The following is a 24,719-nucleotide window of genomic DNA, read 5'->3' as shown; positions in this document are numbered from 1 at the left end:
TGTTGAAAAGACGTGCTCGTCATTCTTAATAAACAACTAGAGTAAGAATACATAAGAGAAACAGGGTGGTATCTTTATATGATACACAAGTGTATGTTACAAGAATTCCATCAGGCACAGGAGCCTCAAGGTTTAAGGCCTCAACGTCAGGCCAAAAAAGAAGAGTGTGGTAAAGTTTGTACTTTTAACATCTAAAAATGTCACTTAAAGGTCTGAATAGAAATCGTTGGTTTGTGGTTGGTTTGTTTGTATTTTTTTTTTTTGTATAAATCACAATTGCAGTTCACTCTCTCCTCTTCCTTCCAAGATAACAGCAAATTAACGTCCAAGCACAAGAAAAGAAGATGCCTGCCTCTCCTCCACTGGCTGAGCAGGTCCATCCATCATTCTGTGCCCTCTAGGCTGCACGTGCTCCAGGGAGACAACGGCCCCAGCCATCCAGACCAATCCTGTAGTTCATGTTTTCTACATCATAAAAAAACCAGAGTCAACCAGCAGCTTTCCACAGCTCCCAGCTTGCAGGGGATATGCAGCCTCCAATGGTTCCAACAGTTTGGTGTGTTGGGTAGGATACACAATGGGTAGGTTTTCCTTTAGATTCTTTTAAAGAGAAGAAGCCTAAAAGGGCTTCATAACTACACCAATAAAAAACCAAAAACTTAGGCATCTCCTTTAGTGTAAAAGTCTGTACAATTTATCTTTGCTTGTCCCTCCCCTGTTACCCATCCCACCCCTTCTGAGCCAAGAAGGATGCCTTAGTGCATGGTGCTGGCATTAGCCACGATAGCTTCCTGAATCTCTCGTATCACCAGGATCCGGGTGAGCATCTGCTCCATCTGCTCTCTGCTGATCGGCTGGATGGAATACCAGATAGGGCTGTTGGGGGCCACCACTGGCTCCGGTGTCAAGTAAAACGTGTCATTCCGGCCTTTCACACTCTGGGGGCTGTATGAGGAAGATCAGAAATAACCAGACTAACAGAATGTCCTGGAAGGGAGAGACCACCACTGTCCTCATCCCAGGTTCCACAAATCCCCACAGTGAACATCTGGCTGATGAGACAAAAGTACAGAGTTGTATCTAGGGGCAGCTGTGGTCCCAAAGTTTTTAGGCCATGCCAAGGTTAAAAAGCCATGGTGACAACTACGGGAAAGTAACTTATTTCACACTCCAAGTATAACACACACAGCTTCAGGGGCCTTTCAGAGCGAAGCAAAGATGGGGTATTTCTGCATCCAGGCTAGCTGCAGACCCATCTATGCAGAGAAACATTTACATTAATTATCTGAATCATAATTTAGAGGCAAGTCCTTTGAGGCTCCCCCCAGTCTCCACAGCAAGTCCTCAATTTTGTTTAGGACCCTATTCAAATCAGCTTCTGATCTCAAGCATGGATTCTTCCAGATGACTTGCCTGCAAGTCACTGGCAGATCAGCAAGCTCGTGCTGACACCTCTGGAATGAGTATGAGATTAAGAGCAGCCAGTTCACAAATCAGGATTTGTCTCAAATACCACAGAATTGCAACTCATGTGCCATCAGAGCAAATCCCACCCCCGTCACGTCAATGCCACTCCCCATTTAAGAAAATATATGTAAACGCAGGAACTGCGCCAACAATAAAACGCAGCTCTGAAAACTAGGCCAGCCACAAGATGCAGCTTAACAGTCACAGGAGACAAGCAACCATACACATGTACAAAAGCTCTCACCATTTGAAGAGGTAGAAGTCATATAGCTTTATCGGACACCTCAGGGGGTTCTCTGGGTTCTCAGTTTGCTCTGCGTACATGTCATCTGTAACTACAAACCAGCCCCCCAGAAGTCTGTCAGACACTCTGTGTAAGTACAGCAAACTGAGCAGTGCTATACAGACTCAGCACTCCGAAGCACCTCGTGACCACACAAGAGTTGGCAAGAGACCTATGGCTGTTCTAGGGCAGAAGCATCTGGTTATAAATGCTTAAAACTTTTTATGGAGGGTTTGCTCTATCCCAAGGCTACTGAAGATCACAACTCATCCATACCTTTTTTCCCATTTCTCCTCCACCTGGACCCAAAACGAGAGAAATCTTACTGCTGAGCCTGCAATGCCTCAGCTGAATTCCTGACTATGTGCTTTTAAGAAAACAGACTGTACTTACATACAGATTCTATATGGGTTCACGTGAGTCAAGATGAGAAAAGCCCTCCCAAAGAAGTTTCTCCTTCGGTTTGTAAGTACTTACACCCAACAGCCCCTTTGCCCATAAAAACCAGAAGTAACAAAAAAGTTATCCTTAGCTCTTGATGAGTCCTAATATGCCTCTGGCAACGTATGTTCCCAGGCTCATTATTAGAAGGTACTATGCTTGCTCAAACAGAATGCACAGAAAACTCATCCTACTAGACTGGAGGTAATTGACAGAGCCTTGGGTTCTCATGGCCCTAACTGCAGACATCTCCAGGTTCAACCACTTCCTTTAAGCCCAGTAAGTAAATATTCCCAAAGAAGACTTCCAGACACTACCTTTCTGTCCTGTCTGGTGTATGCCACCAGGAGCCTTCAGATAGCGGATACTCGTGCTTTTGTCCTTGGGGTTAGAAGGGTTCTTCTTGGTCTGCCTCAACACCTTGGAGAAGGCCAGCTTCATGTGCTGGTCTACTGTTTTCAACAGGAAGTACCTGAGCAGCAAGAAGAGAACACAGGACATTCAGAGGCAAGTAAAGAATACAGTCACAACAGCGGGGTAGTTATCTTTATTCATCGTGAGCTGGCTGAAGCTCAAACCAGCACAGAGTTAAAGACTGTTCCAGCAGCAAAGCACGCAACAGCCACCGCCACAAGTTCAATTTCCCCTCTGCTTGCTCATTTCCTTGTTCTATTGCATCTTCTTTGCCTGTCAGGGCTGCAAGGGGGCTCGAAATTCCATGATTTTGCACTAATCCAGTACAGCAGTTTCCTACCAACCCTGTCAAGGTGTTTGATGTTCTTTTATTTCCCGAGATTCCTAAAGACCCGAGTACTTACTTTGTATTAAAAAACATCAGTGTAGTGAGCAAGGTGGAAGGGGAGTGAGCTCCTAGCTGCTTACACTCCCACAGCATCTCTTCTGTTACATGACTGGAGAGGACATAACCTGCAATAATCAGAAGTCAGCATCATGCCAGAAAACAGTCATAGTGGGAACACAGGCAGCATTTTATAGCCTGTAAGTATCTGAGAACACAGAAATCTGATGGAAAGGTGGAGGAGGAGATCCTCACTAACGTCAAGATTCACTACCGTGCAAATAACTTTTTTAATAGCAGGTACATTTAGGAAACACTTGTATACATATGTCAACCTCTAGTTGTTGAGAGTATGCTTCTGCAATATGCCTATACATCCCAGCCCAGAGAAATAAATATGCACTTAAACAGCTTTTAATTAATGGCTCAACTCCAATGCAGATGCTCCTAATCCAATAATATGTGAGAGCAGGCAGGCCAGTGTAACAAATCAGCTCTTGGCCCTGTGCGCAGCTTTAATCAGCACACAGTGCCAAGTGATGTATTTGGACACATGAGTAATCCTTTGATTCTCAGATATTTTTTTCCTTTGTGTAGAAGAGAAATACTATACTCCAAATACAGAGATAAACAGAAAAACAGACAGCAGTATGAACTCCAGGGCTTGTGGAATGATGAAGCACAGATCAAACAGCCAGAATGAAAACAAAAGCATTCCAAAACTCACAGTGCTACTTAGCCATCTAGCCTGTAACATCAGCTACTTTTCTGAACACAAGCAATAGCTTCTTCCCTGACATCTAATCAGATCAAAGGGAACGAAGTAATGAGAAACCAGGTTTCCGTGCTCTGAAAAATGCTGTTCTTAATCTAGTTCCCATACACAACTATGTCAAAAAACTGTCTCTTCTGGAACTGCTCCCCATACTCCTACTGCCATCATCTACTAAGCAGCGGGCTGAGCTACATTCGATTGCAGCGTTCAAGGCTCTGATCATGCATTGTTGTTTGGTTTTTTTCTTTGACACTGACTTGGTCCTGCAGACCGTCTCCATCTGGCTACATGGCAACATGACAGTGTTGTATTATCTCCCAAAGTAATAATACATACTAGAGGCAAGATATATTAGTACTTCAGATGAGGAAGCTTGATTCAGATCAAGGATCAGTTGGCTTCCAGGTAAGCCGATCTCACGACACTAACAAAGTCCCAACAATCTGCCTTCTGATGGGTGACAAGTAATAGAACAGTGCTTAAACAAAAGTTCTTACCAAGAGGGGAAACACGGGGCTGTACGTCCTTCAGAACTTCATGCAGCCATTCAGTGAACCGAATATAGTAGAGATCTGAGAAGATGTCATCTACTCGGCCATTTTCAAAGAGATACTGTAAGAGATTTGCAACACAGTCCAGTACAGTGGTAATGAGCATATTCCTCAGACAAGACCTTATACTAAGAGCCCACATACCTGGTTAGTCAAGCATTTTAGAGCATAGCACTGAAAGCTAATACATTCTACTTAGAAGAGTGAGAACCCTTGCACCAAGGCCAGTACAAGGTTTGTAATCTCAAGTTACTACCACGGGAATGCTAAGAAAGATAGAAAGTCTTAGAAAGCAAGGCTGGTTGGATTTCACCTTTTATTTCAGGTGTGTTCACTGCAAGTTATTTCACATGACTGTCTTTTGGACACTACTTTTTCAGGTTAAGGAGATGCTCAATTTTCCTATCAGAATTTAGCTCTGTTCCTGCAGCTTCTCCAGAAAGCACATTAACACTAGCAGCTTAGACTTCCCACACCACACAAAGCTAAGTTCTTTCCTGTTAAAGCTTCAACTACATCAAGTTTTGACATTAACAACTTCCTCAAACATCATCCAACCCTCCTGCCCCCACCAAAAAAACTAAAATGATTTATTAATCTCATCTTGATACTGAACTCAGTTATTAACAACTCTTCACAAACTTAACTCAGTAAGTGAAAACACTGCTGTACACTCATTACATTTCATATGGTTTTTAAGTGTTTTTTTAAAGCCAAGAGACTTCTTTCTTACGAGAAATTGTTGGGAAGCTTAATAGAAGCCACAGTCTCCAGTTTCGTAACAGACAATCTTCCCTATACATGCTGACAACATGCACAGCTCTGCTGCACGTATAGCTGTCACCCCCTACCTTCTGAATACACAGGAAGATATAGTAGAGCACATCTGGATCGTAGGGTTCACCATCACCATTCCGAGCTTCTCGTGTCATTAAGCATAGACCATAATTCAGCTCAGCCACAGCTGAAGAGATGAGATCTTCCTGGAACCTCAGCAGCTGACGTCCTGGAAAAACAAGACAAAGCCGTATTATTTCCCAATCTTTCAGGAATGATTTCCCACATCTCCAGCTTTGCGTACTACCTCATTCTCCCAGTATAATACAGAAAGCTGAAATAAATCAAGATTGTAGGTTGTCAGATCTACTAAAAGAAAACAGGGAAGAATCTGAAAGGAAGATTCTCTGCCCTGCAACTGCATGGCTATTGCCTTTTTTACCACATCCACAATGAAATGCTGCCCTGCAGCAATAGGAAAACAGCAACTCCATGACTGCTCTATCAGCTCGGTGCGTTCACAGCCATTTTGTTTGTCCATGCACTAGCCATACAGTGCCCTATTCCACTGCTACCAGCCTAGGTGCTCAAGTTGGCTCAGCAGAGAGCTAATACCTCCCCTGGAACATGTCCTGTGGGGAGTATACAATTATTAGTACTGCAGTGTAAATCAAAATTTAAAAACAAATCACTGATGAAATGAATTTTCCAGAGTAGTAAAGAGCTATCATTTTAGTCATTCCTAATCCTACTTGAAAGGAAAGAAAGGCCGTGTTGTCATGACACATACTTCCAATAGGTGCTAGCCTATTTTGGGCTTCTTTTTCCAGCTCTGCATTCTTGGTCTGTGCCCAGCTCTTCCATACTTCAAGCCCTTCTTCTGGCTTCAGAGAGTTTGGAAGCAGAAGTTCAGGTGAAGTCTGTGGCTGCGGCTGTGGTTCAACTTCAGCCACCTGAACAGTTTGAGCCTATGAAAGAAAACGTTTCAGTTTATACACGCACTTCAATATGCAACAGTTCAAAAGTGTCAAAAAGACAAAAAACAAGTAATGCTGCAATACCTCTAGCCCCAGGTTATCAGCCTTCTGCAACACTCCTCTCTAACAAGAAATAAATCCAAAGAACGCAGCTTTTGCTGTCTAACCTGAATTGCTGCTCATTTAAGATTGTTAAGTCTCTCCAATAACACTTAGTTTGAACGAACGTATCTATAACCCCTTCAGCAAATCCACACAGCTTGCAGTTTGATGCATTTAGCAGTCCTGCAGAACATCATAGGAGATTTAACAGCCACGAGCCACTCTTGCTGCAATACCATTAAGAAGCTAGCTGGTATGTTCAAAGGCAAGGATCTTCATAGGGCTAAAGTCCTCTCATCAAGAGATTTCTGGTTTCCCCTCAAACACCAAAATAGATCACTATCGATTCTGAAGCCCTATTCACTCCAATGCATTTTTCTTGGCTTCAATTTGCTAGTCGCAGAACCACCACTAAACTCCATCTACAACTAAAAGAATGGCCCAAGGCCCCTCTCAGGAGCTAGACAGACTGGAAGTATACTTCGCAGCAGGACCTTAAGTCATCAAGAATTACTACCTCAAACTTATTATACAGGCAACAGATGGCACCTATCCAGAAAGAGCAGCGAGCCCTCCAGCTGCGCTCACTCTGCATTCTTCACTACCGTCTTCTCAATCCTATGCCACAGAAAGTCTCATGGCTACCTCAATTAAGGAGATTAACTTGAAGCTCTACAGCTCTTAGTCAAATTCTCATTTGCACCCTGAATGTTAACAGAGATAGCGATTCTTACATCAAAACAGTTCTACTTTCTCCTTCTTAAGGGCCAGCCCAAAAGGCACAGCTTTGTTATAATGAAGTTAACTTTTCCTTTGATACTGACAAGTGTCAATCAGTGAAAGTTGCTCTGACAGTACTACAGACCATGATGCAAATGGCAGAGACTTTAGTAATACCTGTACCTTACTAAGCTGAAGAGGCAAAGCCTGCAAAGTCAGCCTCAGACTGGAGCTTTCTGACTGCCTCTGGCTGGTTTTTCTTTTTTCACATCAGCTCTTAATAGCTCTTTGCTTATCAGCCCCTGCGTTGCCAGCAGCATCTACCACAGCTGCAGAGGGAGACTATGACAAAGAGCCCAGCTTTTATCTATGCAGATGGTGACAAAGTTTAAGCTGTCAAGCAAGCCTCTGCCTTTAAGAGGACAGGAGTCCAAGGGTGAACTGACACCTTGCTTGCCTTTGTAGAAGCTAGGACTGGCTTCCACTCCTCCGGAGTGCTGCCCCATTACACTCCAGAGAGCAGAAAGCTTTCCAGAGCCAGCTAGCGCTCTCAGCCCTATCTAAGGGGCAATCTTCTGCCCTGACCTCGCAAACACCTTGTCCAGTGTGAAGGCAGGCACACAGGCTGGAGTTGGTTTGCTGAGCTGGCAGTTGTTTCTTAATGGACTTACATTTTTCACAAGTAAAGTAACTGCAACTTGCCCAGACCCCACAACAGCACAATGCCAGAGGACAGTGTGGGGCAAGCCAATTCCTTCTCAGTCTCACAGTTGTGAGAGGAACAACACCCAAAAGTTTGATGTTCACCTATAGGTGCTTTATTGCCCTCTTACAGGAAGAATGCATCCCTCTTGAACCTGCTTCTGTTTAGGGGTTTATGCAACACCCAGTACTCCAGAGAACTGGGATCAGAAAACTAATGCCCAAGAACTGCAGATCACTGTGCACAGGAATACACAGCATTAGTAGAAGCTTTACAAGTAACTGTCAAGGAAATTATGGAGCTAATATCTCAGGAAGGATCCCAAGAATGTGGCTCATGCTCTTAAAAGACCCTAGAATAAGTCTAAAAATCCTGTTTAGCAGAAAGGCAAAAAGTTCTATCAACTCAAGTTTGTTCAAGCAGCTGAAAGCAATGAAGTGATCTCTGAAGTACCAATAACGGGGAAAAGATGAGCTAAAGAATGCTCTTTGAACATGACAAAACAAAAAAACCCAACCCTAATGAAACAAAATGCCATGCGTTACAAGACCTGTAAGCTGTAGCTTAAAGTACAGATTTATAAAAGAGGGCATCCAGCACCTGAAAATTATCTAGAGACATAGGGAACCCTTTAATCCTTTTCAGGAGGCCTTGGTGGGCTATAGCCCACAATTAACTCAGAAACAATCAGACATGACTACACAAAGTAATCCTCCTTGTCTCAGTGCTTACTGATGAAGTAGAGGGCATATATGCCTTTATAGGGCATATACGCCTTTATAAAGGCAACAGTGTTATTTATAAACTGGAAAGAATTTATAACAACATTTATGCTAGCAGACTTGGATATTTCTGCCCTCATTCCATTCAGCAAAAACAGGCTCTGACAGATCAATCACCTTCCACTTTCTGGTAACAGAAGATAAATTACATCCATTTGCACATATGAGAGGCCATTAACAGCCCTAGTTATTCAAGTTTTATAAGCCAATTCAAAATAATCTATAGCTCACAGTTAGCAACAAAGCCTTTAAAAAAACAGCAACAAATTCAGCTGCCGTATTTGCCAAGCATGATGAAGAGATGCTTACTTGCCACTGCTCAGTACTGTGCTCTTACACACCAGGCATCTACCAGGAGCAGGACACAGTGTTACAGACCTGATCCCTGAAGTCTGCTCACAACTAGTCAGATTTCAGTACTTTACTGGATCTGCTGTGGACTCCATGTGCCACGTAACACAAAGTAACTGATGACTAGATGACTAGCATATTTGCACACCTTACTTCGCTGCAGTCATCCCTGCCTGTCCACTACAACACCAGAGCAGCTCAGGAGAAGACTGCAGACCTTGGAATACCTGCTATGAAAAAGCCAGCGATGAGCATGTATCTATTAATTTACACTACAACGATCAAGAACATTTTCTTTTGGGAAGTTTTGAATCCTGTAAGTATGTACCAACATTAACACATGACAGTTCTACACCTATCAGGAGTCAAATGCCCCACATCATGCCCAGGCTACTGGGACAGATTCATCTCTGCTTCCTGAATACCAGCTGTCTGCTGACACCCTCTCTCCACAACATTTGCAAATTGTTAATAAAGACTGAGACAAAGAGCAGTTTTAACTTACCGAGCAAGTGACTTGTAGCTGCTGCTGCTGCTGCCCCTGCTCCTGGGGTGTGGGCTGCTGCTGTTGCTGCTGCGGGTCCCATATGTGCACTGTCTGTGCTGTGTTCTGGTATGTCCCTGCCACAGCCTGCACTGCCACTGGAATGTGGATGTTGCCATTCATAAACTGCGCTGGAAAGAGCGAATTAGCAAGAGTCTGCACCACTTCCTCGTGAGAGTTCTTCACTACTGAAGTACTTCCCACCATCTTATCCTTGTCGTCTTCCAGCTTCACGGTAGCCAGTGTTGTTGGCGAGCCACTGACGTGGACGGCATTGTAGGCCTCCTGAGGGATGGCGATGTGGGTTATGTTTTGCTGCTGAAGGTCACCACGTGGTTGGGCAGAATAAACAGGGATGGTCCAAGTCTCTCCAGTGGGGCTAGTAATGGTCCCAGTGGCACTGTACAGGTGGGCACTGTCCACTGTCAACAAGTCTGGCCTTAAAGAGACATAACTTTGCTGCTGGCCCTGAGGAATGGCCAGCACTGTGGCAACTGGCTGCCCTGAAATAGCATACGATACAGTAATAGGCATATCCACTTTACGTTTCTTCACTGGCTGAAGGACACTAGCAGTGCTGATCCGCCGCTCTCCCTCTCGTGGGGAGCCTTGTTGAGAAGGTGGAGGTGATAGTGCCCCAACTGTCTGGATCTGTATCTGCTGGCCACCAGTAATGGCCTGTCCCGCCACAAGCTGGGCCTGGATCTGCTGGTGTTGTATGTGCTCCTCCTGGATCTCTGCAGCCTGGATCTGCTGGGCAGTCTGCACATGCTGCACTTGGATTTGAGCTGCCTGCAGCTGAGACGGGCTGGGGCTCTGAAGAGACTGACTCTGTATTGTCTGAGACGCCTGCTGCTGCGCCTGGCCTTGGATCTGCACTTGGACCTGTATCGGTTGCTCTGAAGCCTGATGGACAGTGAGCTGTGGAGAGAGCTGCTGGGCGGAGACCTGCTGCGGTGACTGCTGGACCTGGACCTGAACCTGCAATGACACCAATTCAGCGGTTAAGAGATCAGCAAGCACCAGCAATTCGGCAGGGGGGGCCACCAACAGAGATGGTCCATCACTGGAGGTCTATACTTCAGGTCTTTTATGCTCAGTTTTATGATTCCGTATATTAATCCATTAGTAAAGATCTCGGGAAAGTGAAACCAAGTTACTCCAGAAGTGCTTGGTTGGTAACAGCAATATGGTAGATGATGTCTTTGCTCAGCATTACACATGACTACACTTCCCAGCACAGACAGAACAGCACGAGAGCTGCATCTTCATCCTCAAAGCTCTGTGGGCTCCAGCCAACAGACTGCAACCTTGGAAGCCAAAAGGGTCTTCAGAGCTATGTGCATTACTAAAATGTTATTTCAGCACAGGCCTTGTAAATGGCAAGACTTTAAGGTCACACACATTATAATACCAAATTTATCTTGCCAAAAAATGCAGGAGCTTGCCTCATTTCTTACTATGCTCTGAAGATTGTTTTACTGCTTCCAACCCCAGTCCCCCAAAATGGTCACAGGATCACTTGCCAGTGACAGGCATCAAGAAATATGGGTAAGCTGAAATCAGCACTTGGATCTTTCCGCATAAAGCACAGAAATATTATTTTGCAACCAATAGCTAACAGTAATGCTACACAAGCAGGTGTCAACACAGAAAGTTGCAAGTCCAACCTGAATCTCTGTCATGCACTAAGAGGCAACACTGTAGCATTTATTTTTTAAACTTCAGAAGTATTTCTTTGGCAGTGACAATTAAAACCATTTTTTTTTCATTATTTACATATTCCATTTATTGTCCAAATTACTCCATTGTATTTTCTAGCTCATGCACTTACACAATGCTGAAAAACATGGACAAAATATGTTAAGACTTGGACCCAAACACAGTTCCTGTTAGACTTAGGGGGGAAAAAAAAAAAAAAGAAAAAAAAAAAAATCACACCCTTTCACATCAATGCTTATTTGCTCAGGGTCTGTCATGCTATCTAGCAGGAGTCCAGGATTAGACTTAAAGCTAGGAGTCAGAGGTAGCCCCCAAAACAAAGTTCAGGTCTTGACAACTTCACATTCCCAGCGTCAAGCCCAACCCCACTGGTATCTTCACTCCAAGGGCACCAAGCGAGGTCTGCTCTCCTCATCCAGACTCTACCACTATGTTCCCCATGTTCATACAGTCACTGTGTTGCATTTGCCTTGTCCTAGAAAAGATATCCCAGGTTGCCTTGATCATCTGCTTCTCCAGGCTTCCTTAACACTGTATCTTAAGGGAGGGAATTAACTACTCAACCATTCCTTTGAAATCCAACTGAGAGATGCAGAGCTTTATTAGTGGCACCTATGAGGGCCACATGAAGTTTGAAGCCAACACAGATTTATTTAGTTGAAAAACTATGACTTCCCACTCACGCTCCCTGATGCTCTTCTACCTCACTTTCTGGAGTCAGCCAAGCTAACGTAACATTTGCACGGAGATGTCACACCAGCCAGCCTGACACTACCAGACAGAGCTAGCACACAGGTTTGCATTGTGCAGATACACCAAATCTCACTTCCCAACATCACCTCTAAGAAGTTTTAAAAAATGTTGAGATTCATTTGTGGCCAATTAAGAGCTGCTAAGGAAAAAAGTAGGGTAGCAAAATGCACCACTTGCAGACCAGTTTTGTAAGTCACCTCCTGTTAAGAGCTAATTCCATTTCCAGGAAGAATAGGGAACTTTACAGGTTCCTGCTGGGAGCTATATGCAATATACTTTAATCCAGATGACGTGGAGTTTCTATCATTTCCTGCAAGGTAACAAGAAACATATGACCTTGTGCCAGCATGACAGTTTAAAACACTGCATCAATGAGTGATCTGATCAGGCAGTTAATTGAAAAAGATGAGGTCACCTATGGTATGCTTCTTCAGTTCTATTTGATACCTTTATCATACTGCCCTACAGCAGGAGCACTGCCTTGGGCAAATGGGCCCAAGTCCAGATCCCAGTCATGAGTTCAGTTTAAGAAAGCCAGTTTCAATTACACATCTAAGGCAAATATTTACCAAAATACCCGATTTGAAAAATCACTAATATAGTCCTAGTATTGAAGTCCTTGTTCAAAAGATTACCTGCAAGGCAAAGGCCCAAGACTGGACAAACTAAAATGTATTAATTGCACTGATACATTTTCAGTTTCACACAACAAACATTTGCTTTATCTGCTAGGATTCAAAAATCACATCACAGAAAAATGTAAACGTGTCATTTATCCTGTACTACTTCAGTGTGTTTCCAGAATCTGCACAGGTTGGCCAAGAACATCTTAAAAGTATCCCCACTTCTTTCCATTAATTTCACATTACAGTTCATGTTACTGCTGTAAACATATACAAAGGCTTTTTTTTTTTTTTTTTGCTAGTCGTAAGAACTGAAAGTCTGCTCCTGTGCTGAAACAATTTTATCACTAAAGTGCAATTAGAAAGGTAAGGTAATGGAATAGGTTTAAGCAAGTCATAGTCAGCAAAGGAGACATGGTCTAAGAACAGACCTGACAAGACAGCATTTTCTTCCTTCAGCTTTTATCGAGTACTTCAGTTGGAAGTGACCTACAATGATCATCTAGTCCAACTGCCTGACCGCTTCAGGGCTGACCATAAACTAAAGCATGTTATTAAGGGCATTGTCCAAATGCCTCTTAAACACTGCCAGGCTTGGAGCATCAACCATCTCTCTAGGAAGCCCGTTCCAATGTTTGGCCACCCTAAAGAAATACTTCCCAATGTGCACTCTAAACCTCCCCTGGCACAGCTTTGAACCATTAACCATTTTAGAGGCTGAGTCTACTGGCTCTAAAAGTCACAGGCAACTTCTATCACTTTCAGCAGATGAGCAATCACGACCTGGAGCCCTACGATACTTCCCCAGGACTACATCCCAACCCCTACAACTAGGATGCCTTGCTACTGCTTTAGAGTTCACACAGTGTTACTGTTAACACACAAATAACGAGTCCAGACCTAAACAAGGTGAAGAAGTCAGACTCCAGAGTCACTGGAAGTACTCCATGCTGTGAACTGCAGACATCATGCTTCTGACTAGAAGCTGCTCCTATTTAAAAGGATATTGGAGCTCTACCTACCACAAATTACGCATCCCTTGTGAATTATTATCCATTTTTAACAACTGTATTTTGCAGTAGATCCCTCCCTACTTTCAAATAGGTTGTACCCAGGAGTGCTACAAGCACTCATTTCATATTTACGGACTGCAACCCAACCTGAGACCAGAGCTTCTTACACTGACCTCATTGCCCAACTTGCTGTCTGAGGAAAAAAAGGAGCAAGAATTACACTAAACACCAGCAGTGGTTGTTTAAAAGACTCTGTACGAAGAGGAATGCTTTAAATTAACAGGCCAAGACAAACAGAGAGGACTTTAAATCTTCACCTTATGCTGAAGATTAAAGCAAAAACATGTTATGCTGGGAATTCCTGGGTTATACTGGTGCAAGAGGAACATGCCAAGTTACCAGTACTTAAAAACTGCATATTGCCAGAAGTTTGGATATAACAGCATGAAAAGAATCACGAGCCAGAAGGCTACCATCACACGGAGAAATGCCTTTTTACCATAAGATAGCTAGAAGTTGGACAAAGTACTAGGTGACTACAGCATCAAAAACATTCATCAAAAGCCCTACATTGTAACAGGAGGGCAGAACTAAATTTTTAAGATTCCCTCATAGGAAATCTTGTCACATTAAGCTCAAAAACACATTATGTCTAGAACTGAGCACATGCAAAGAGAAAATAAGTAACTCCAAGAGCATGAGAACAGCTGAAGCCTAGTTTCCAAAAGGTTTTTTTCCTCATGGTTGACAGACTAACTCCAACAAACTCTCAAGCAGGATTCATAACATGTCTGCCCTCTGCAGATTCTCTGCCCCACAAGGAATCAGACTGCAGAACTGCAGCTCTGAAACAATTAAATTGAAAGAATTCCCAAGCAAAGAAAATCTCACTATGTGGACTGACCGGATTACCTAATATTTCCTAAAATCTAACTGCAAATGAGCATGCACACCAACTCTTGCCTACATGGATTTTTTGTATCTAGCTTGCCCTAGAGCACCTGAGAAGCTCTTAAATGCCTCTTTTCACAAAAACATCTTGGTTTCTGAACCTATGTTTACATTAGCAAGTTGTAGGACACATGAAGAGCAGACCTTCAGAGCAAGACTGAAGACCTGCTAACACATACACATTATACAATCCAGAAGACTATTTCAAACTTAGGTCTAGTCTTGCTCACTAGCCAAGCTAGACAAACACCTCGACAGAACAAAACTGCATCTTATGGCTTAGTTTCATCTGAAGGGAATCTCAAGTGACAGACCCCAAACCTACAAGAGGTAAGTGGGGGCAGGTTGCAAACTTGCTGCACAAAGTATGCTCCAAATCTCCCCTGTTAGTAATGTAGGTGCACCTCAAACTTCCATGCCTGAGCAAGCCGACAGAAGTCAAACACTTGGACAAAAAGTTAGTGAGACTAGGACAAGAGCAATCCGTAATTATTTTTTAACCCAATTTAAGGAAAGATGGCTTAAAATACACTATCCTCAACAACAGCTAAAGCAACTCCAGTACTGAAAACCAACACTGTAGTAAGAAGTCCCTTCTTTATGCCAGAAAGCGTACATACAAGTACAAAACAGATCTGCAGTACAGACTAGGTGAAAAGACTGATCACTGAATTAGCAGGAAGTGTTGGAACTTGTTATTCAACTACTTTACAGGAAGTCCTTTGCTATCTAAGTAAACAACATCTAAGGGGAGTGCACAAGTCAGGTTTTCAGAACAACTGCCAGACAGATTCTCACTCCAGGTTTCTCCTCTGCTCATTCATCAATATCAGAGAGAATTCCACAGGCCAAATTAGCCCCTGCACGCATTTGAACAGTTACAATATCAAGATTATGTTGTCAAGCTTTACACTGGGGCAGGATTTAGGCCCAAGGCAGTTAAAACACGTGAACCACAGAAAACAAAACAGCTTAACTCTCAGAGGAGCCTACTTCCATGTAGTGGTACCTTGAAAAAACCACTCAACTATAACCATTCTTTGAAGTGGCACACTCCGTGCTAGCAAATGCTAATTAATACTAGCTGCTATGCTACTATGGTACTAGGATGCTTTTCAAAGGTAAGTGAATGGCAGCCCTACCTTCAGACTAAACTTCAAAACCAAGACTGGGGCAGGGGGAAGCTGCATCCATCAGAAGTGAAGGGAAGATATATTCTGTGCAGAGCCAGAGATAAGATTTTCTTCTGAGCAACTTACAGGCACCTTTCCCTGCCTTGTGTCATTAATAATGTCCAGCTTCCTATAATGGTCTGAAGTCATAGAACAGATTGGGGGACAAGTGAAAAAGCTGAACAATGAACACATAAGGAACTGAGCAATTAGACAAGCACAAGCCTTACTGAAAGACATTTTACACAGGCAGTTAATCATTTCCCATGCTGTTCTGCAATCTTGCTCACCTGTAGCATCCTCCCCTCAAGCCCTGTCCAAGAAGCTCTTGCCACTTAGCCATCAGGCTCTGTCTTAAGAAAAAGCTGAAACTGAGATCTTCCCCACATGCACTGTATGTATCCTAAGCAAAGATTCCTCCTGTCTTCTGCTATTTGGTTTAATTTTCTTGTGACAGAGGTGCAAAAGCTTCACTGACCTCTGCAGAAATACCATACTTGGTAGGCAAGTCAGTGCTAACACCTCTTCTCACTAGCAACATCAATTCGACAGCCTCAATGCACAAGACCCACTAGCAACAATCTTGCCAAAAGCAGAGCTGATAAAACTCTCGCCTGACTACAGCAAAACACAGCCCTTTCCAGCCACGCCCTGATGCAGCACAGGGTATGACAACTTGACATACTAAACTCTTTCCTGAGATTGCCAATGGCACCGCTGTAATACTGGGCACAGAAGGAGCTCCAAGACACTACTTGTACTGTAGCACTGACTAGTATGTAACCCAACAGTGGCATCCACTCAGCCTTTAAAAAAAACATTTGGCAACAGTTTGTTGAACCTTTTAGGCAAAAAAAAGCCCTAAGGTGGCAGCTTCTAATAGGAAATTTATTTTGCCAGGATAAATAAAAGCAGCAAGCAGTTGCACACTGCCTTTGGCTGTTCACAGCAAGTAAAATCTAGGATGAAACCTGAGCACTGTCTATCTTTATGATCGTACGTTGTCATCAGCACTTGCAACCATGAGGTCATCTGACTGGTCGTATTATTAGTCACCTTTACACCACTGTCACACTGCCAGACATAAGCATAGTCATTCAAAGAGTCTTCCACTGATTTGCAACTGGATTAGCAAGAACTAAACAGATTATCAAGTCAAGTACTGAGATGACAAAAGCTTGATCAAAAGCTAAGAGGCTGCAGCTGATGACCAAAATGTTTCATAATAGAACAGAAGTAGTAGTTTAGCAAAGTGAGCCAGCTGGATCTGGTGCACTGCTCTAGTGGAACACTGCCACACACCAAGTCACAACAAAATTCAGATTTGTTCAGACGCTGTGCTCTGCTACTGCTGCCACAGTGACAGCCCTAAGACAAGGAAACACTAAGTCATAGGCTTAATGTAAATCATGTCTCCATAAGAAACCCTGAAAGACAGGAAAACACTCTTGCAAAGGGGTAAAGACAGTCCTCCACCCCACCCTTGCAAAAAAACTTCATTCTGATCTAGCTGCTCAAAGACATGCAAAATCAGTTATACTGCTGATGCACAAAAGCTGCAGCCATAGCTAGCACTAGAGGTACCACTGAAGTGTTCTGGGGGTTTGTAACATCCCGAAGTGAGCAGCAGGGTAAGCAACACAAACACTAATTATGATCTGTACTGACAGAGGTGAAAGCAGGTTATTTTCAAGCAGTCACATCAAAAATAAGGGGGAGACAGCAGACAACATTCTTTATGGAAGTTGCTGAAACCTTGACTTTCAACAGATATTTTTCATCTTCAGGGTGCAGGCCATTTAGTTTAAAAAACAGGAACAGGTCTCTGGCAGCAACTCTATGGTTATTTTCAAGAAGGTCAGGAGATTACTTTTCTATGAAGCATATGATACATGACCTCCCTCCCCATCTCTGTTACTAGAAGACTTGCAAGGGTCAAGCCTGAACTTTGAGCAGTCCTGAAAGGAGGCAACAGCCAAAGTTAAAAAAAAAAAAAAAAAATTCCTTCCGACTTTTACAACTGGTTTGGGGGTCTTCAAAGCTGAGGAGGCACCAAAAAAAGTCAACCTTCCTAGTTCTTCTACTGCAAAATGAAACTTCTCCCAGAAAACATGCTAGCTGGCAGAACCAAAACCACCCTCGATCAGTTTTAATAGACTCACAGACATCCAATTCGTGTCGGCAATACCAGAGACTATTCTTCAAAAGCCTTGCAACACATGTTACTGTAGAGCAACAGGTTACAGAAGTCCCAATTAAGCTTTCATTTACTCAGCAGAGAGAGTAATTGGAGACAAGTTACCCAGTGAAAGAGGTAAGTTTGTCTTTGCTGTAGGATAAAAGCACGCAGGTGAGCTGTCAGCACTAGTCTACTGCACTGCAGCGAGTTCACACTACCCTGTCTCCAGTCATTTGTGTCTCCATCCCCTTATTTGTTGCAGAAGAGGAGAGCTCACAACTTTATATTCATGCTCAGAAAGCAGAAAGATTCACATCTGAAGTGCTTCAGAATTACAGCTGTAGACAGGAGATCAGCTGTTTGAAGACTTACCATAAGAAAGCCTTAGTAAATGCCCTGCCACCTGTAAACTCTTCAAATTACAGAATGTGTTTAAGGACCAAAGCAGTTATCCTAAAAGTTACATGTTTTGCGTTTTTTTATCTCTGGTGCTCCTTCTACTGTGCAAAGGGATAATCTACCTTGACACAACATATACACCTTTCAGAGTTCTCTCCTGGAAGGTATCTTCCCCTTGTTCATGTAAGATGACTCCCCTGCATTTCCCCCTCACTTAAATGCCCATTCAAGAATGACAACTTTTAGAATGTTCAAGCAACATCACTTAAAGATTATGGATTGCATTTAAAAAAAAAAACCAAAAAAACACTGATGGCAAGTTATATCCCACAGCCACCCTGAACAACCAGATAAAATAAGACCAGCAGAGGGTGGTGGTATTTATAGCATCTTCACACAGAGTGCAAGGCTTCAGGGAGTTGTGTACATGCCAGAACTGTCAACCATTTCTTCAATAGGTTACACCACTACATTGCTATGTATGCTACTCCTCCTACACCAGGGCTCAATGAAGGCACAGTCAAGAGAGAAATTTACTACCAAATTCCTTAAATGAAAGGGAAATAGTGCTGTTCCATATAAAGTTAATTGGCCCTGCTTCTTAAGCGCTTGCTTGTGGTTTCAAGTTAGACAGTAGCTGGCTCTGAACGTTACTCCACAGCTTAGCAAGTCCCATACACACTTAGATATGATTTAAGACACTTACCTGGACTTGCTGGGGTTGCTGAACCTGTATCTGCTGCTCTGGCTGAGTTTGCTGCTGGACACTGGTTGTCACAGGACAAGCAAGTTCAAGCAGAGACCCAGCCACCTCTGTGCTGTCTGTATAAATGCAGTTGCCACCCTGCTGATACACCATTGTGGTGGTGGCTGTCTGCTGAAATTCCTGCAGAGCTTCTGGCCCCTTGGAAGCAAGGGAGTCCAGAAACTCCTTCATCCTGTGCTGGGGGATCGTTCGAGCCTTCACACGGATGTATTCTTCAAAGGAAATGGTGTTCTCCAGAGAATTATTCATATTGCAAGGTCCTCAGGGTTCCTTAAGGAAAGAGAAAGTAAAAGTCTTAACTACAGTACTCCTTTGACACAAGGATATTCCTAACTCCAGTAACTAATTTCTCATACCGAGTACTGTATGAAAACTAGCAAATATGCACAGCCAGATGCCCAATACAGATACTTTAGTTTTACAAGGCATCTTGTGCTACTACACGTTTCCCAGATTAACCCTCAGCAGCTCAGGGAAGTCTGAACGATAACCAGGTGTAACTGTGGCACTATTCAAAGAGCTCACTGCCATGTAAAGTCTTCTAGCCTTGTACTTCACCCAGACCAGGCGAGTCCCACAACAGACAAAATCAAGTCATGGATTTCGTTTGTTTGCAGCATGCAGCATTAGTGAGAGAAGCTTAGAAATCAATATCTGTGGCCCTGCTTTGCAGCCACAGAGGTGGAAGAACCAAGCAGTATGTTCTATCAGGCCGTGTGGTTCTATTCTAGGCAGCTAATGGGAAGCACAACGGAAGAGCAACAGATGCAGCATTCAGCCCACTGCTATCAGGAGTAGGACAGCCTTATTGATTTGAACACAGCAAGCAAAAGGAGAGTGCTGGAACTGACGGATTCCTCAAACAGCAAACTACACACATGGAAAAGCAGAGCTCTGGAAATGACAAAGGCAACAGCAACATCAGTTCTTGATGTCCTTTTAATATAGGAAGACGTTAACATGAAACATGCCATGTTTGAAGACAAAAGGGAGACAGAAAAAGAAATCAAATGATCAGAGAGGAAGTGAGAGCAAGGGGGGGCAGGAGGAACCACCACCAAAAAAAAAAAAAAAAAAGATGACTCCACCTGAAAACATTAGAAAGCTCTAGGGTATACTCTGACAGCATTCTTCTCTTATTGACTTATCTTGTTTAAACCCACAAATTGTTTTGCAGTGAATATACTGGTTGTTTCTAAGGCACTAATTAGCCTTGATAAAAGATAAACAGATTTGAGCTATAACACTACCAGATACTGAGATAGTTGTGAAAAGGTGCGAAACAGCACAGAATTAGAACTAGAAGAGGTGATTCAGTACTACTAGATCAAGCTGCGAAAAGCAGGAAAAAGGGACAAACATCACTGTATGTACATTACAACTGTAGTTCTAAAGAGAACAGGTACAAAAGCAGAGCCTTTTGTATAATTTTACCATGATTTAACAAAGCAGAACCAAGACATTGCACACGGTTGAACATAAGATTGCAACAGTGTGTGAAATTGGGAGTTAGTTCTAGCCCCACGGTAAAGCCAAAGCATATACCACAAGTCCAGCTCCAATTCCCACCAAAATCAGTGGGAGCTAGGGCAAATTCTAACAACACGTTACTGTGATGTGACAGCAGTCTAAACACACAGAGGTTTTTGTTTACACAGAGGAGGTTCATGGCTAGCACACTGGACCAGGCTCACAGGAGAAAGACCGAATGTCAAAGGTAAGTGGGAAACACACGAGGCAACTTGCACTGCATCTATAGTTTCTGGAGTTATTAAGCAACATTTGTTGCTGTACAAGATCACTACAGAAAATGTTCTTAAAACATGCATCAATGTTTAGTAAAAAACACCAGCTAATAGTGCTCACTTCACTAATCCAGCAGCTCTGTAAAAATCATCATATAGAGGCTCCTGTAGAGCCCACAGCTGGACAGAAAAACAATTCTCCTGCCTTTCAGAGATTCTGATCTGAGACATTTTCAAGCCAGCTCCTCATGATACAGCCAATAAGACTATTCACTTAGTTGCCTAGTGAGGTTTCCTCCAGAAGCCACCCAGAAGTACTCTACACGACACATTATTAACCCTTCCCCAGGTGACTGTACATTCAGGGTGAAACCAATAGAGCACAACCTTGCTAACGCATCCTCAGTGACTCACACAGGACACCAGGCATGCTCAAACACCTCTTGCATCTAATTGTAAGATGCTCCGTTACAAACTCTGAAGCTGGAAAAGAGATTTTGAGCAATTAACTTGTTCCCATTTTCTATTTGGAACTTGCAAATATTTGACTTCAGTACTACAGCAAGGTTTTCAGAAGAGCATTATCACTTTGCAAGTCCACTCTGAGGTGCGCTAGCAGATACGGCTTTCAGAGGAAAGACTCTTCTGAGGAATAAGCTTCAAGGACACCATGCTGGGAACGCAGATGTGAGCACTACAGGTGCTCTTTGACAGCTAGCTGCTGCTGAATAGGGTGGGCTCACCTTTCAGTAAAGGTCCCATCTTCTTCCTTGCTCCTGCATGGGTACCTTATTATATTGTAACGACCCGGGGAATAACTATTTACCTTCTGTCAATCTCGTCAAGGAAGAAAAGCAGGGAGGTCAGCAGAGCCACTGTTTTCAACAGCATCTGTTAGTCCTCACTTCTACTTTTGGAACTCTCAACTCTTCTGTCAAGAGCTGCTCACAGATACACCATGCTCCTGCATAGCAGAGACCAGAAGCTACCAGAAACCCAGACATGTAAGCAGCAGGCCCAAAGAGCAAGGAGATGTTCACCGTCAAATCATCACCTGCCTCTTCAAATCCTCCGGAAGCAGAACAAACACAGCATTAATTTCCTAGATATAAATCCTCAACCCTGCTCAGCTGCTCCATCTTAATTAGTTCTGTTTAGCTTAAAAATCAAGAGCCTACTAGGTCAGTCTTCCCCTACCAGCAAATCTGCTTCTGTCACAAGCTGTCATAAGGAATCTCTTTTCCTCTCTTCTAGCATGTAACAATCTTCCTTCATGTTTGCTGGAAGTTACTACACTGAGAGCCACCAACACCTAAACCAGTGACACACTTCTCTGAGCCACTGCAGCACCTGAAGTCCCAAGCATGGATCAGAACCCCACTGCACCATTTGGTGTCTGTTCCTGCTCTGGAAGAGCAGCAGGATCTTCCTTCAGTTTTCTCTACAGCTCTCCAACTCTGGCAATCAGAAAGGAGCTAGACACCACAGGTAACACTGTGGGCTGGATTAAGTTTCTCCAAGAGTTGTTCCTGTCAGTTTGAAAGCTGCTTGGGGTTAATATAAATAAAAGCACTGAACCGCTCAAAAACTGCACTTCACAAAACTCTACACAGCAGCAGAAGTACCAGGTCTAGACGAAGATTCAGGAAAGTAATGCCATACTCCCAGAGATTTTATTTATTAAAACTAAACCCACCTGCATTTATGACAGAAAACCTCTTCAAGGCTCAAATGTGCATTCAGCAGGCTTTTTTAGGGCAACATATAGAGCTCGCTGCTGCAGTTGCCACTTTTACTGTTAGTTATTATAACATACTGATTTACAAACACCACTTATCCTGTAGACACACATGAGAAACAGCGAACACCCATCCCCATAGATCTCAGCAGCACATTTTTAATACTGCATTTTTAAATATACATATAAAAAAGGAGCATCCAGGCAATAAGCTTTCTCTAATAAAGGGAGGTAATTCCTCTCTGTTCAGCACAACTGCATTTTTTCCAGGAAATAAGTTCAAGAAACTCTTTGAAGATCATGAGCACATACGGTTAGTTCATAAAACTTAAGACTGAGGTTACTGAAAACACACACACAACTTGCAGCATGTGGACAATCTGGACTCACCAGTCACCATGTTGCATGTATTTCTGCTGCTCTTGTCCTGAGCTCTTAGACTTGTAACGTTCTGGAGAAGACAGAACAAAGAAGCCCTTTCCATCCCCAGTTTCTCTTTCTTTATTAAAGCCATTTTATTTTTTTATATATATATATATATATATTCCATTAAGAAGGGGGGGAAAAAATCGGGAAAGAAAAATATGATCATCCACGCAGCTAGCAGCTCCTACTGAAGAATTGCAAGATGCCCAATTCGTAACTATCCTATCCCTCAGCCTGATAAGTGTTAATAGGAACGAGTGTGTGAGCACATCTGTCACAGGGTGCAGAGCACTCGCACCGTGCGGTGACAGGCGCGGCACAGCCGGTGACACCGGAGTTACTGGCAGACAGAACTTAGAACAAGGCAGCAGCTGTGACCCTATCCAGAGGTCCCCCCTGCTCCCCCCGCAGGTGCTCCCGGTCGAGCGGCCGCGGCCCGGCGCTGCCCCCGAGGCCCGGGAACGGCGGGAACGGCACAGCCCGCCCCGCCACCCAGCCCGGCCGGGACCAAGCTCCATATTTAGCCCCTGAGATCATCGGCCGCGGCTCGGCCTCTGCCCTCCCGAGCGGGGGGCGCGGAGCCCGCGGGGCTCCCTCCTGCGGCACGGCGGCCCCCGCCCGCCGCCAGCCCAGCGCCGCGCCGGGCGCTCCCCGCCGCCTTTGTTCCCCAGCGGGGCGGCCGGGCCCGGGCCCGCGGGAGGTGCCGCGCCGCGCCCCCCCCCCTCCCCCCCACCGCCGCAGGAGCCATGTTGGGGGCTTCGCCAGGGACGGCGGCTGCCGAGGGCCGCGCCGCGCACAGGCCGCGCCTTCCGGTGCGCGCTGCCGCCGCCCGTGTGGGGAAGGGGCCGCCCCGCGGGGGAGGCGGAGGGGGGAGGGGGGAGGCGGGGACGCGCCCGGTGCGGGGGGGGGCGGAGGAGCAAAGAACGGGGGGGGCGCACACCACCCCCCCCGCGCGTACACGGCCCAGCTGCGCGCGTCCCCGCGGGCGGGCGGGCGCGCGCGCTCGCCAGGGCGGCCCCTCCCCCTCCCCGCCGGGCCCGCGCCGCCCCCGGAACCACCGCCGCCTCCCCCCGCGCCCGACGGGAGGCCCCGCCCGGCCCCGCCGCCGCCGCCGCCGCGCACCCTCCCCGGCCAGGCGGCCCCGCTGCACCACGGCGTGGCCCGGCCCGGCCCTGCCTCACCCCGGCCCCGCTGCCGCCGTCGCCTCGCGCCGCCGCCGCCGCCTCGGCCCCGAGTCTTTTCCCCTCACAGCTCCCTGGGCGCCATCTTACATTCAACCCCCCGCAGCCAATCAGCGCATGGCCCCAGCCTCGCGAGAGCGGGGCCCCCAAGTCCCGCGAGAGCGCAGAGCCCCGGCCCGCCTCGCAGCTTAAAGGGGCCGCGCCCCGGAGGGGAGGGGAGGGGGCGGCCGCTGGGGGGCGCCCTCCGCGGGGGGACGCGGGTGGGCACGGGGGTCGTCCGGTCGTCCGGGACACGCGGGGGGCGATGACCCACCACGCGGGACAGGACGGGTCCTGCCGCGGGGCTCGGGACGCCACCGACACGCGTGACCGTGGGGCTCCGCCGGCAGAGGGGTCCAGCGCAGCCGCCCCGGGGCTCCGCGGCAGGCGGGGGCGGCCCGGCCGCGACCCCCAGGCAGCAGCCGGGGGTGGCTCCGCGCCACCCCACGGGTGGGCGAGACCCCAGGGCAGGGGCTCCCAGCGGAAGGCGCTGCGGCCTCCGCGGCCGGTACCAGTGGGGGCTGCGCCCCGCCCCCGGGCGACATCGCGTGGCGAAGGCTCCCCCGTCGGGGCGAGGGGTCCCCGCACCGCGGGGCCGAGCCGGGGCTGCTTTAACGTGCCCATGTGCTCGGCGCGGCCTGCCCGTCCGCGCTGCCGCTTAAGGTGGCCCGTGGGGGCCGAGCGGGGCCTTCCTCCACCCCGGCAGGGCCGAGACCCCGGCCCCGGCGCTCAGGGCACGG

At 45.7% G+C, this 24,719-nt stretch overlaps 1 protein-coding gene across 2 annotated transcripts; it reads right to left on the bottom strand.

Annotated features, from left to right (window-relative positions):
* Positions 1–24,074, bottom strand: QRICH1 (glutamine rich 1). 2 transcript variants are annotated; one of them, XM_055708860.1, is made up of 11 exons: positions 23,941–24,069; positions 22,724–22,784; positions 18,791–19,120; positions 9,234–10,253; positions 5,884–6,061; positions 5,168–5,322; positions 4,263–4,377; positions 3,010–3,118; positions 2,509–2,663; positions 1,712–1,802; positions 1–945 (listed from the first exon to the last, which is right to left on the bottom strand). In XM_055708860.1, exons 3-11 carry the CDS (start codon positions 19,097–19,099, stop codon positions 756–758), a joined length of 2,322 nt encoding a protein of 773 aa, XP_055564835.1. In that variant the 5' UTR covers positions 19,100–19,120; positions 22,724–22,784; positions 23,941–24,069; the 3' UTR covers positions 1–755. The 2 variants fall into 2 exon arrangements, with proteins under 2 accessions (XP_055564835.1, XP_055564836.1); XM_055708861.1 differs by lacking the exon at positions 22,724–22,784 and having other exon boundaries at positions 23,941–24,074.
* Between the last annotated feature and the right edge of the window lie 645 nt (positions 24,075–24,719).

This window comes from Falco cherrug, chromosome 4 (assembly GCF_023634085.1).
Source record: "Falco cherrug isolate bFalChe1 chromosome 4, bFalChe1.pri, whole genome shotgun sequence".
Taxonomy (NCBI): Eukaryota; Metazoa; Chordata; class Aves; order Falconiformes; family Falconidae; genus Falco; species Falco cherrug.
The sequence above is the reverse complement of the archived record's forward strand: the minus strand, read 5'-3'. Positions and strand labels throughout refer to the sequence as shown.

Coding starts and splice junctions, on each gene's coding strand:
- QRICH1 (XM_055708861.1), bottom strand. CDS start 19,099: ATGAATAATTCTCTGGAGAACACCATTTCCTTTGAAGAATACATCCGT. Junction 10,254..18,790: donor AGCAACCCCAGCAAGTCCAG/GTAAGTGTCTTA, acceptor GTGTCATTGCAG/GTTCAGGTCCAGGTCCAGCA. Junction 3,119..4,262: donor GCCCCGTGTTTCCCCTCTTG/GTAAGAACTTTT, acceptor TGATTATTGCAG/GTTATGTCCTCTCCAGTCAT.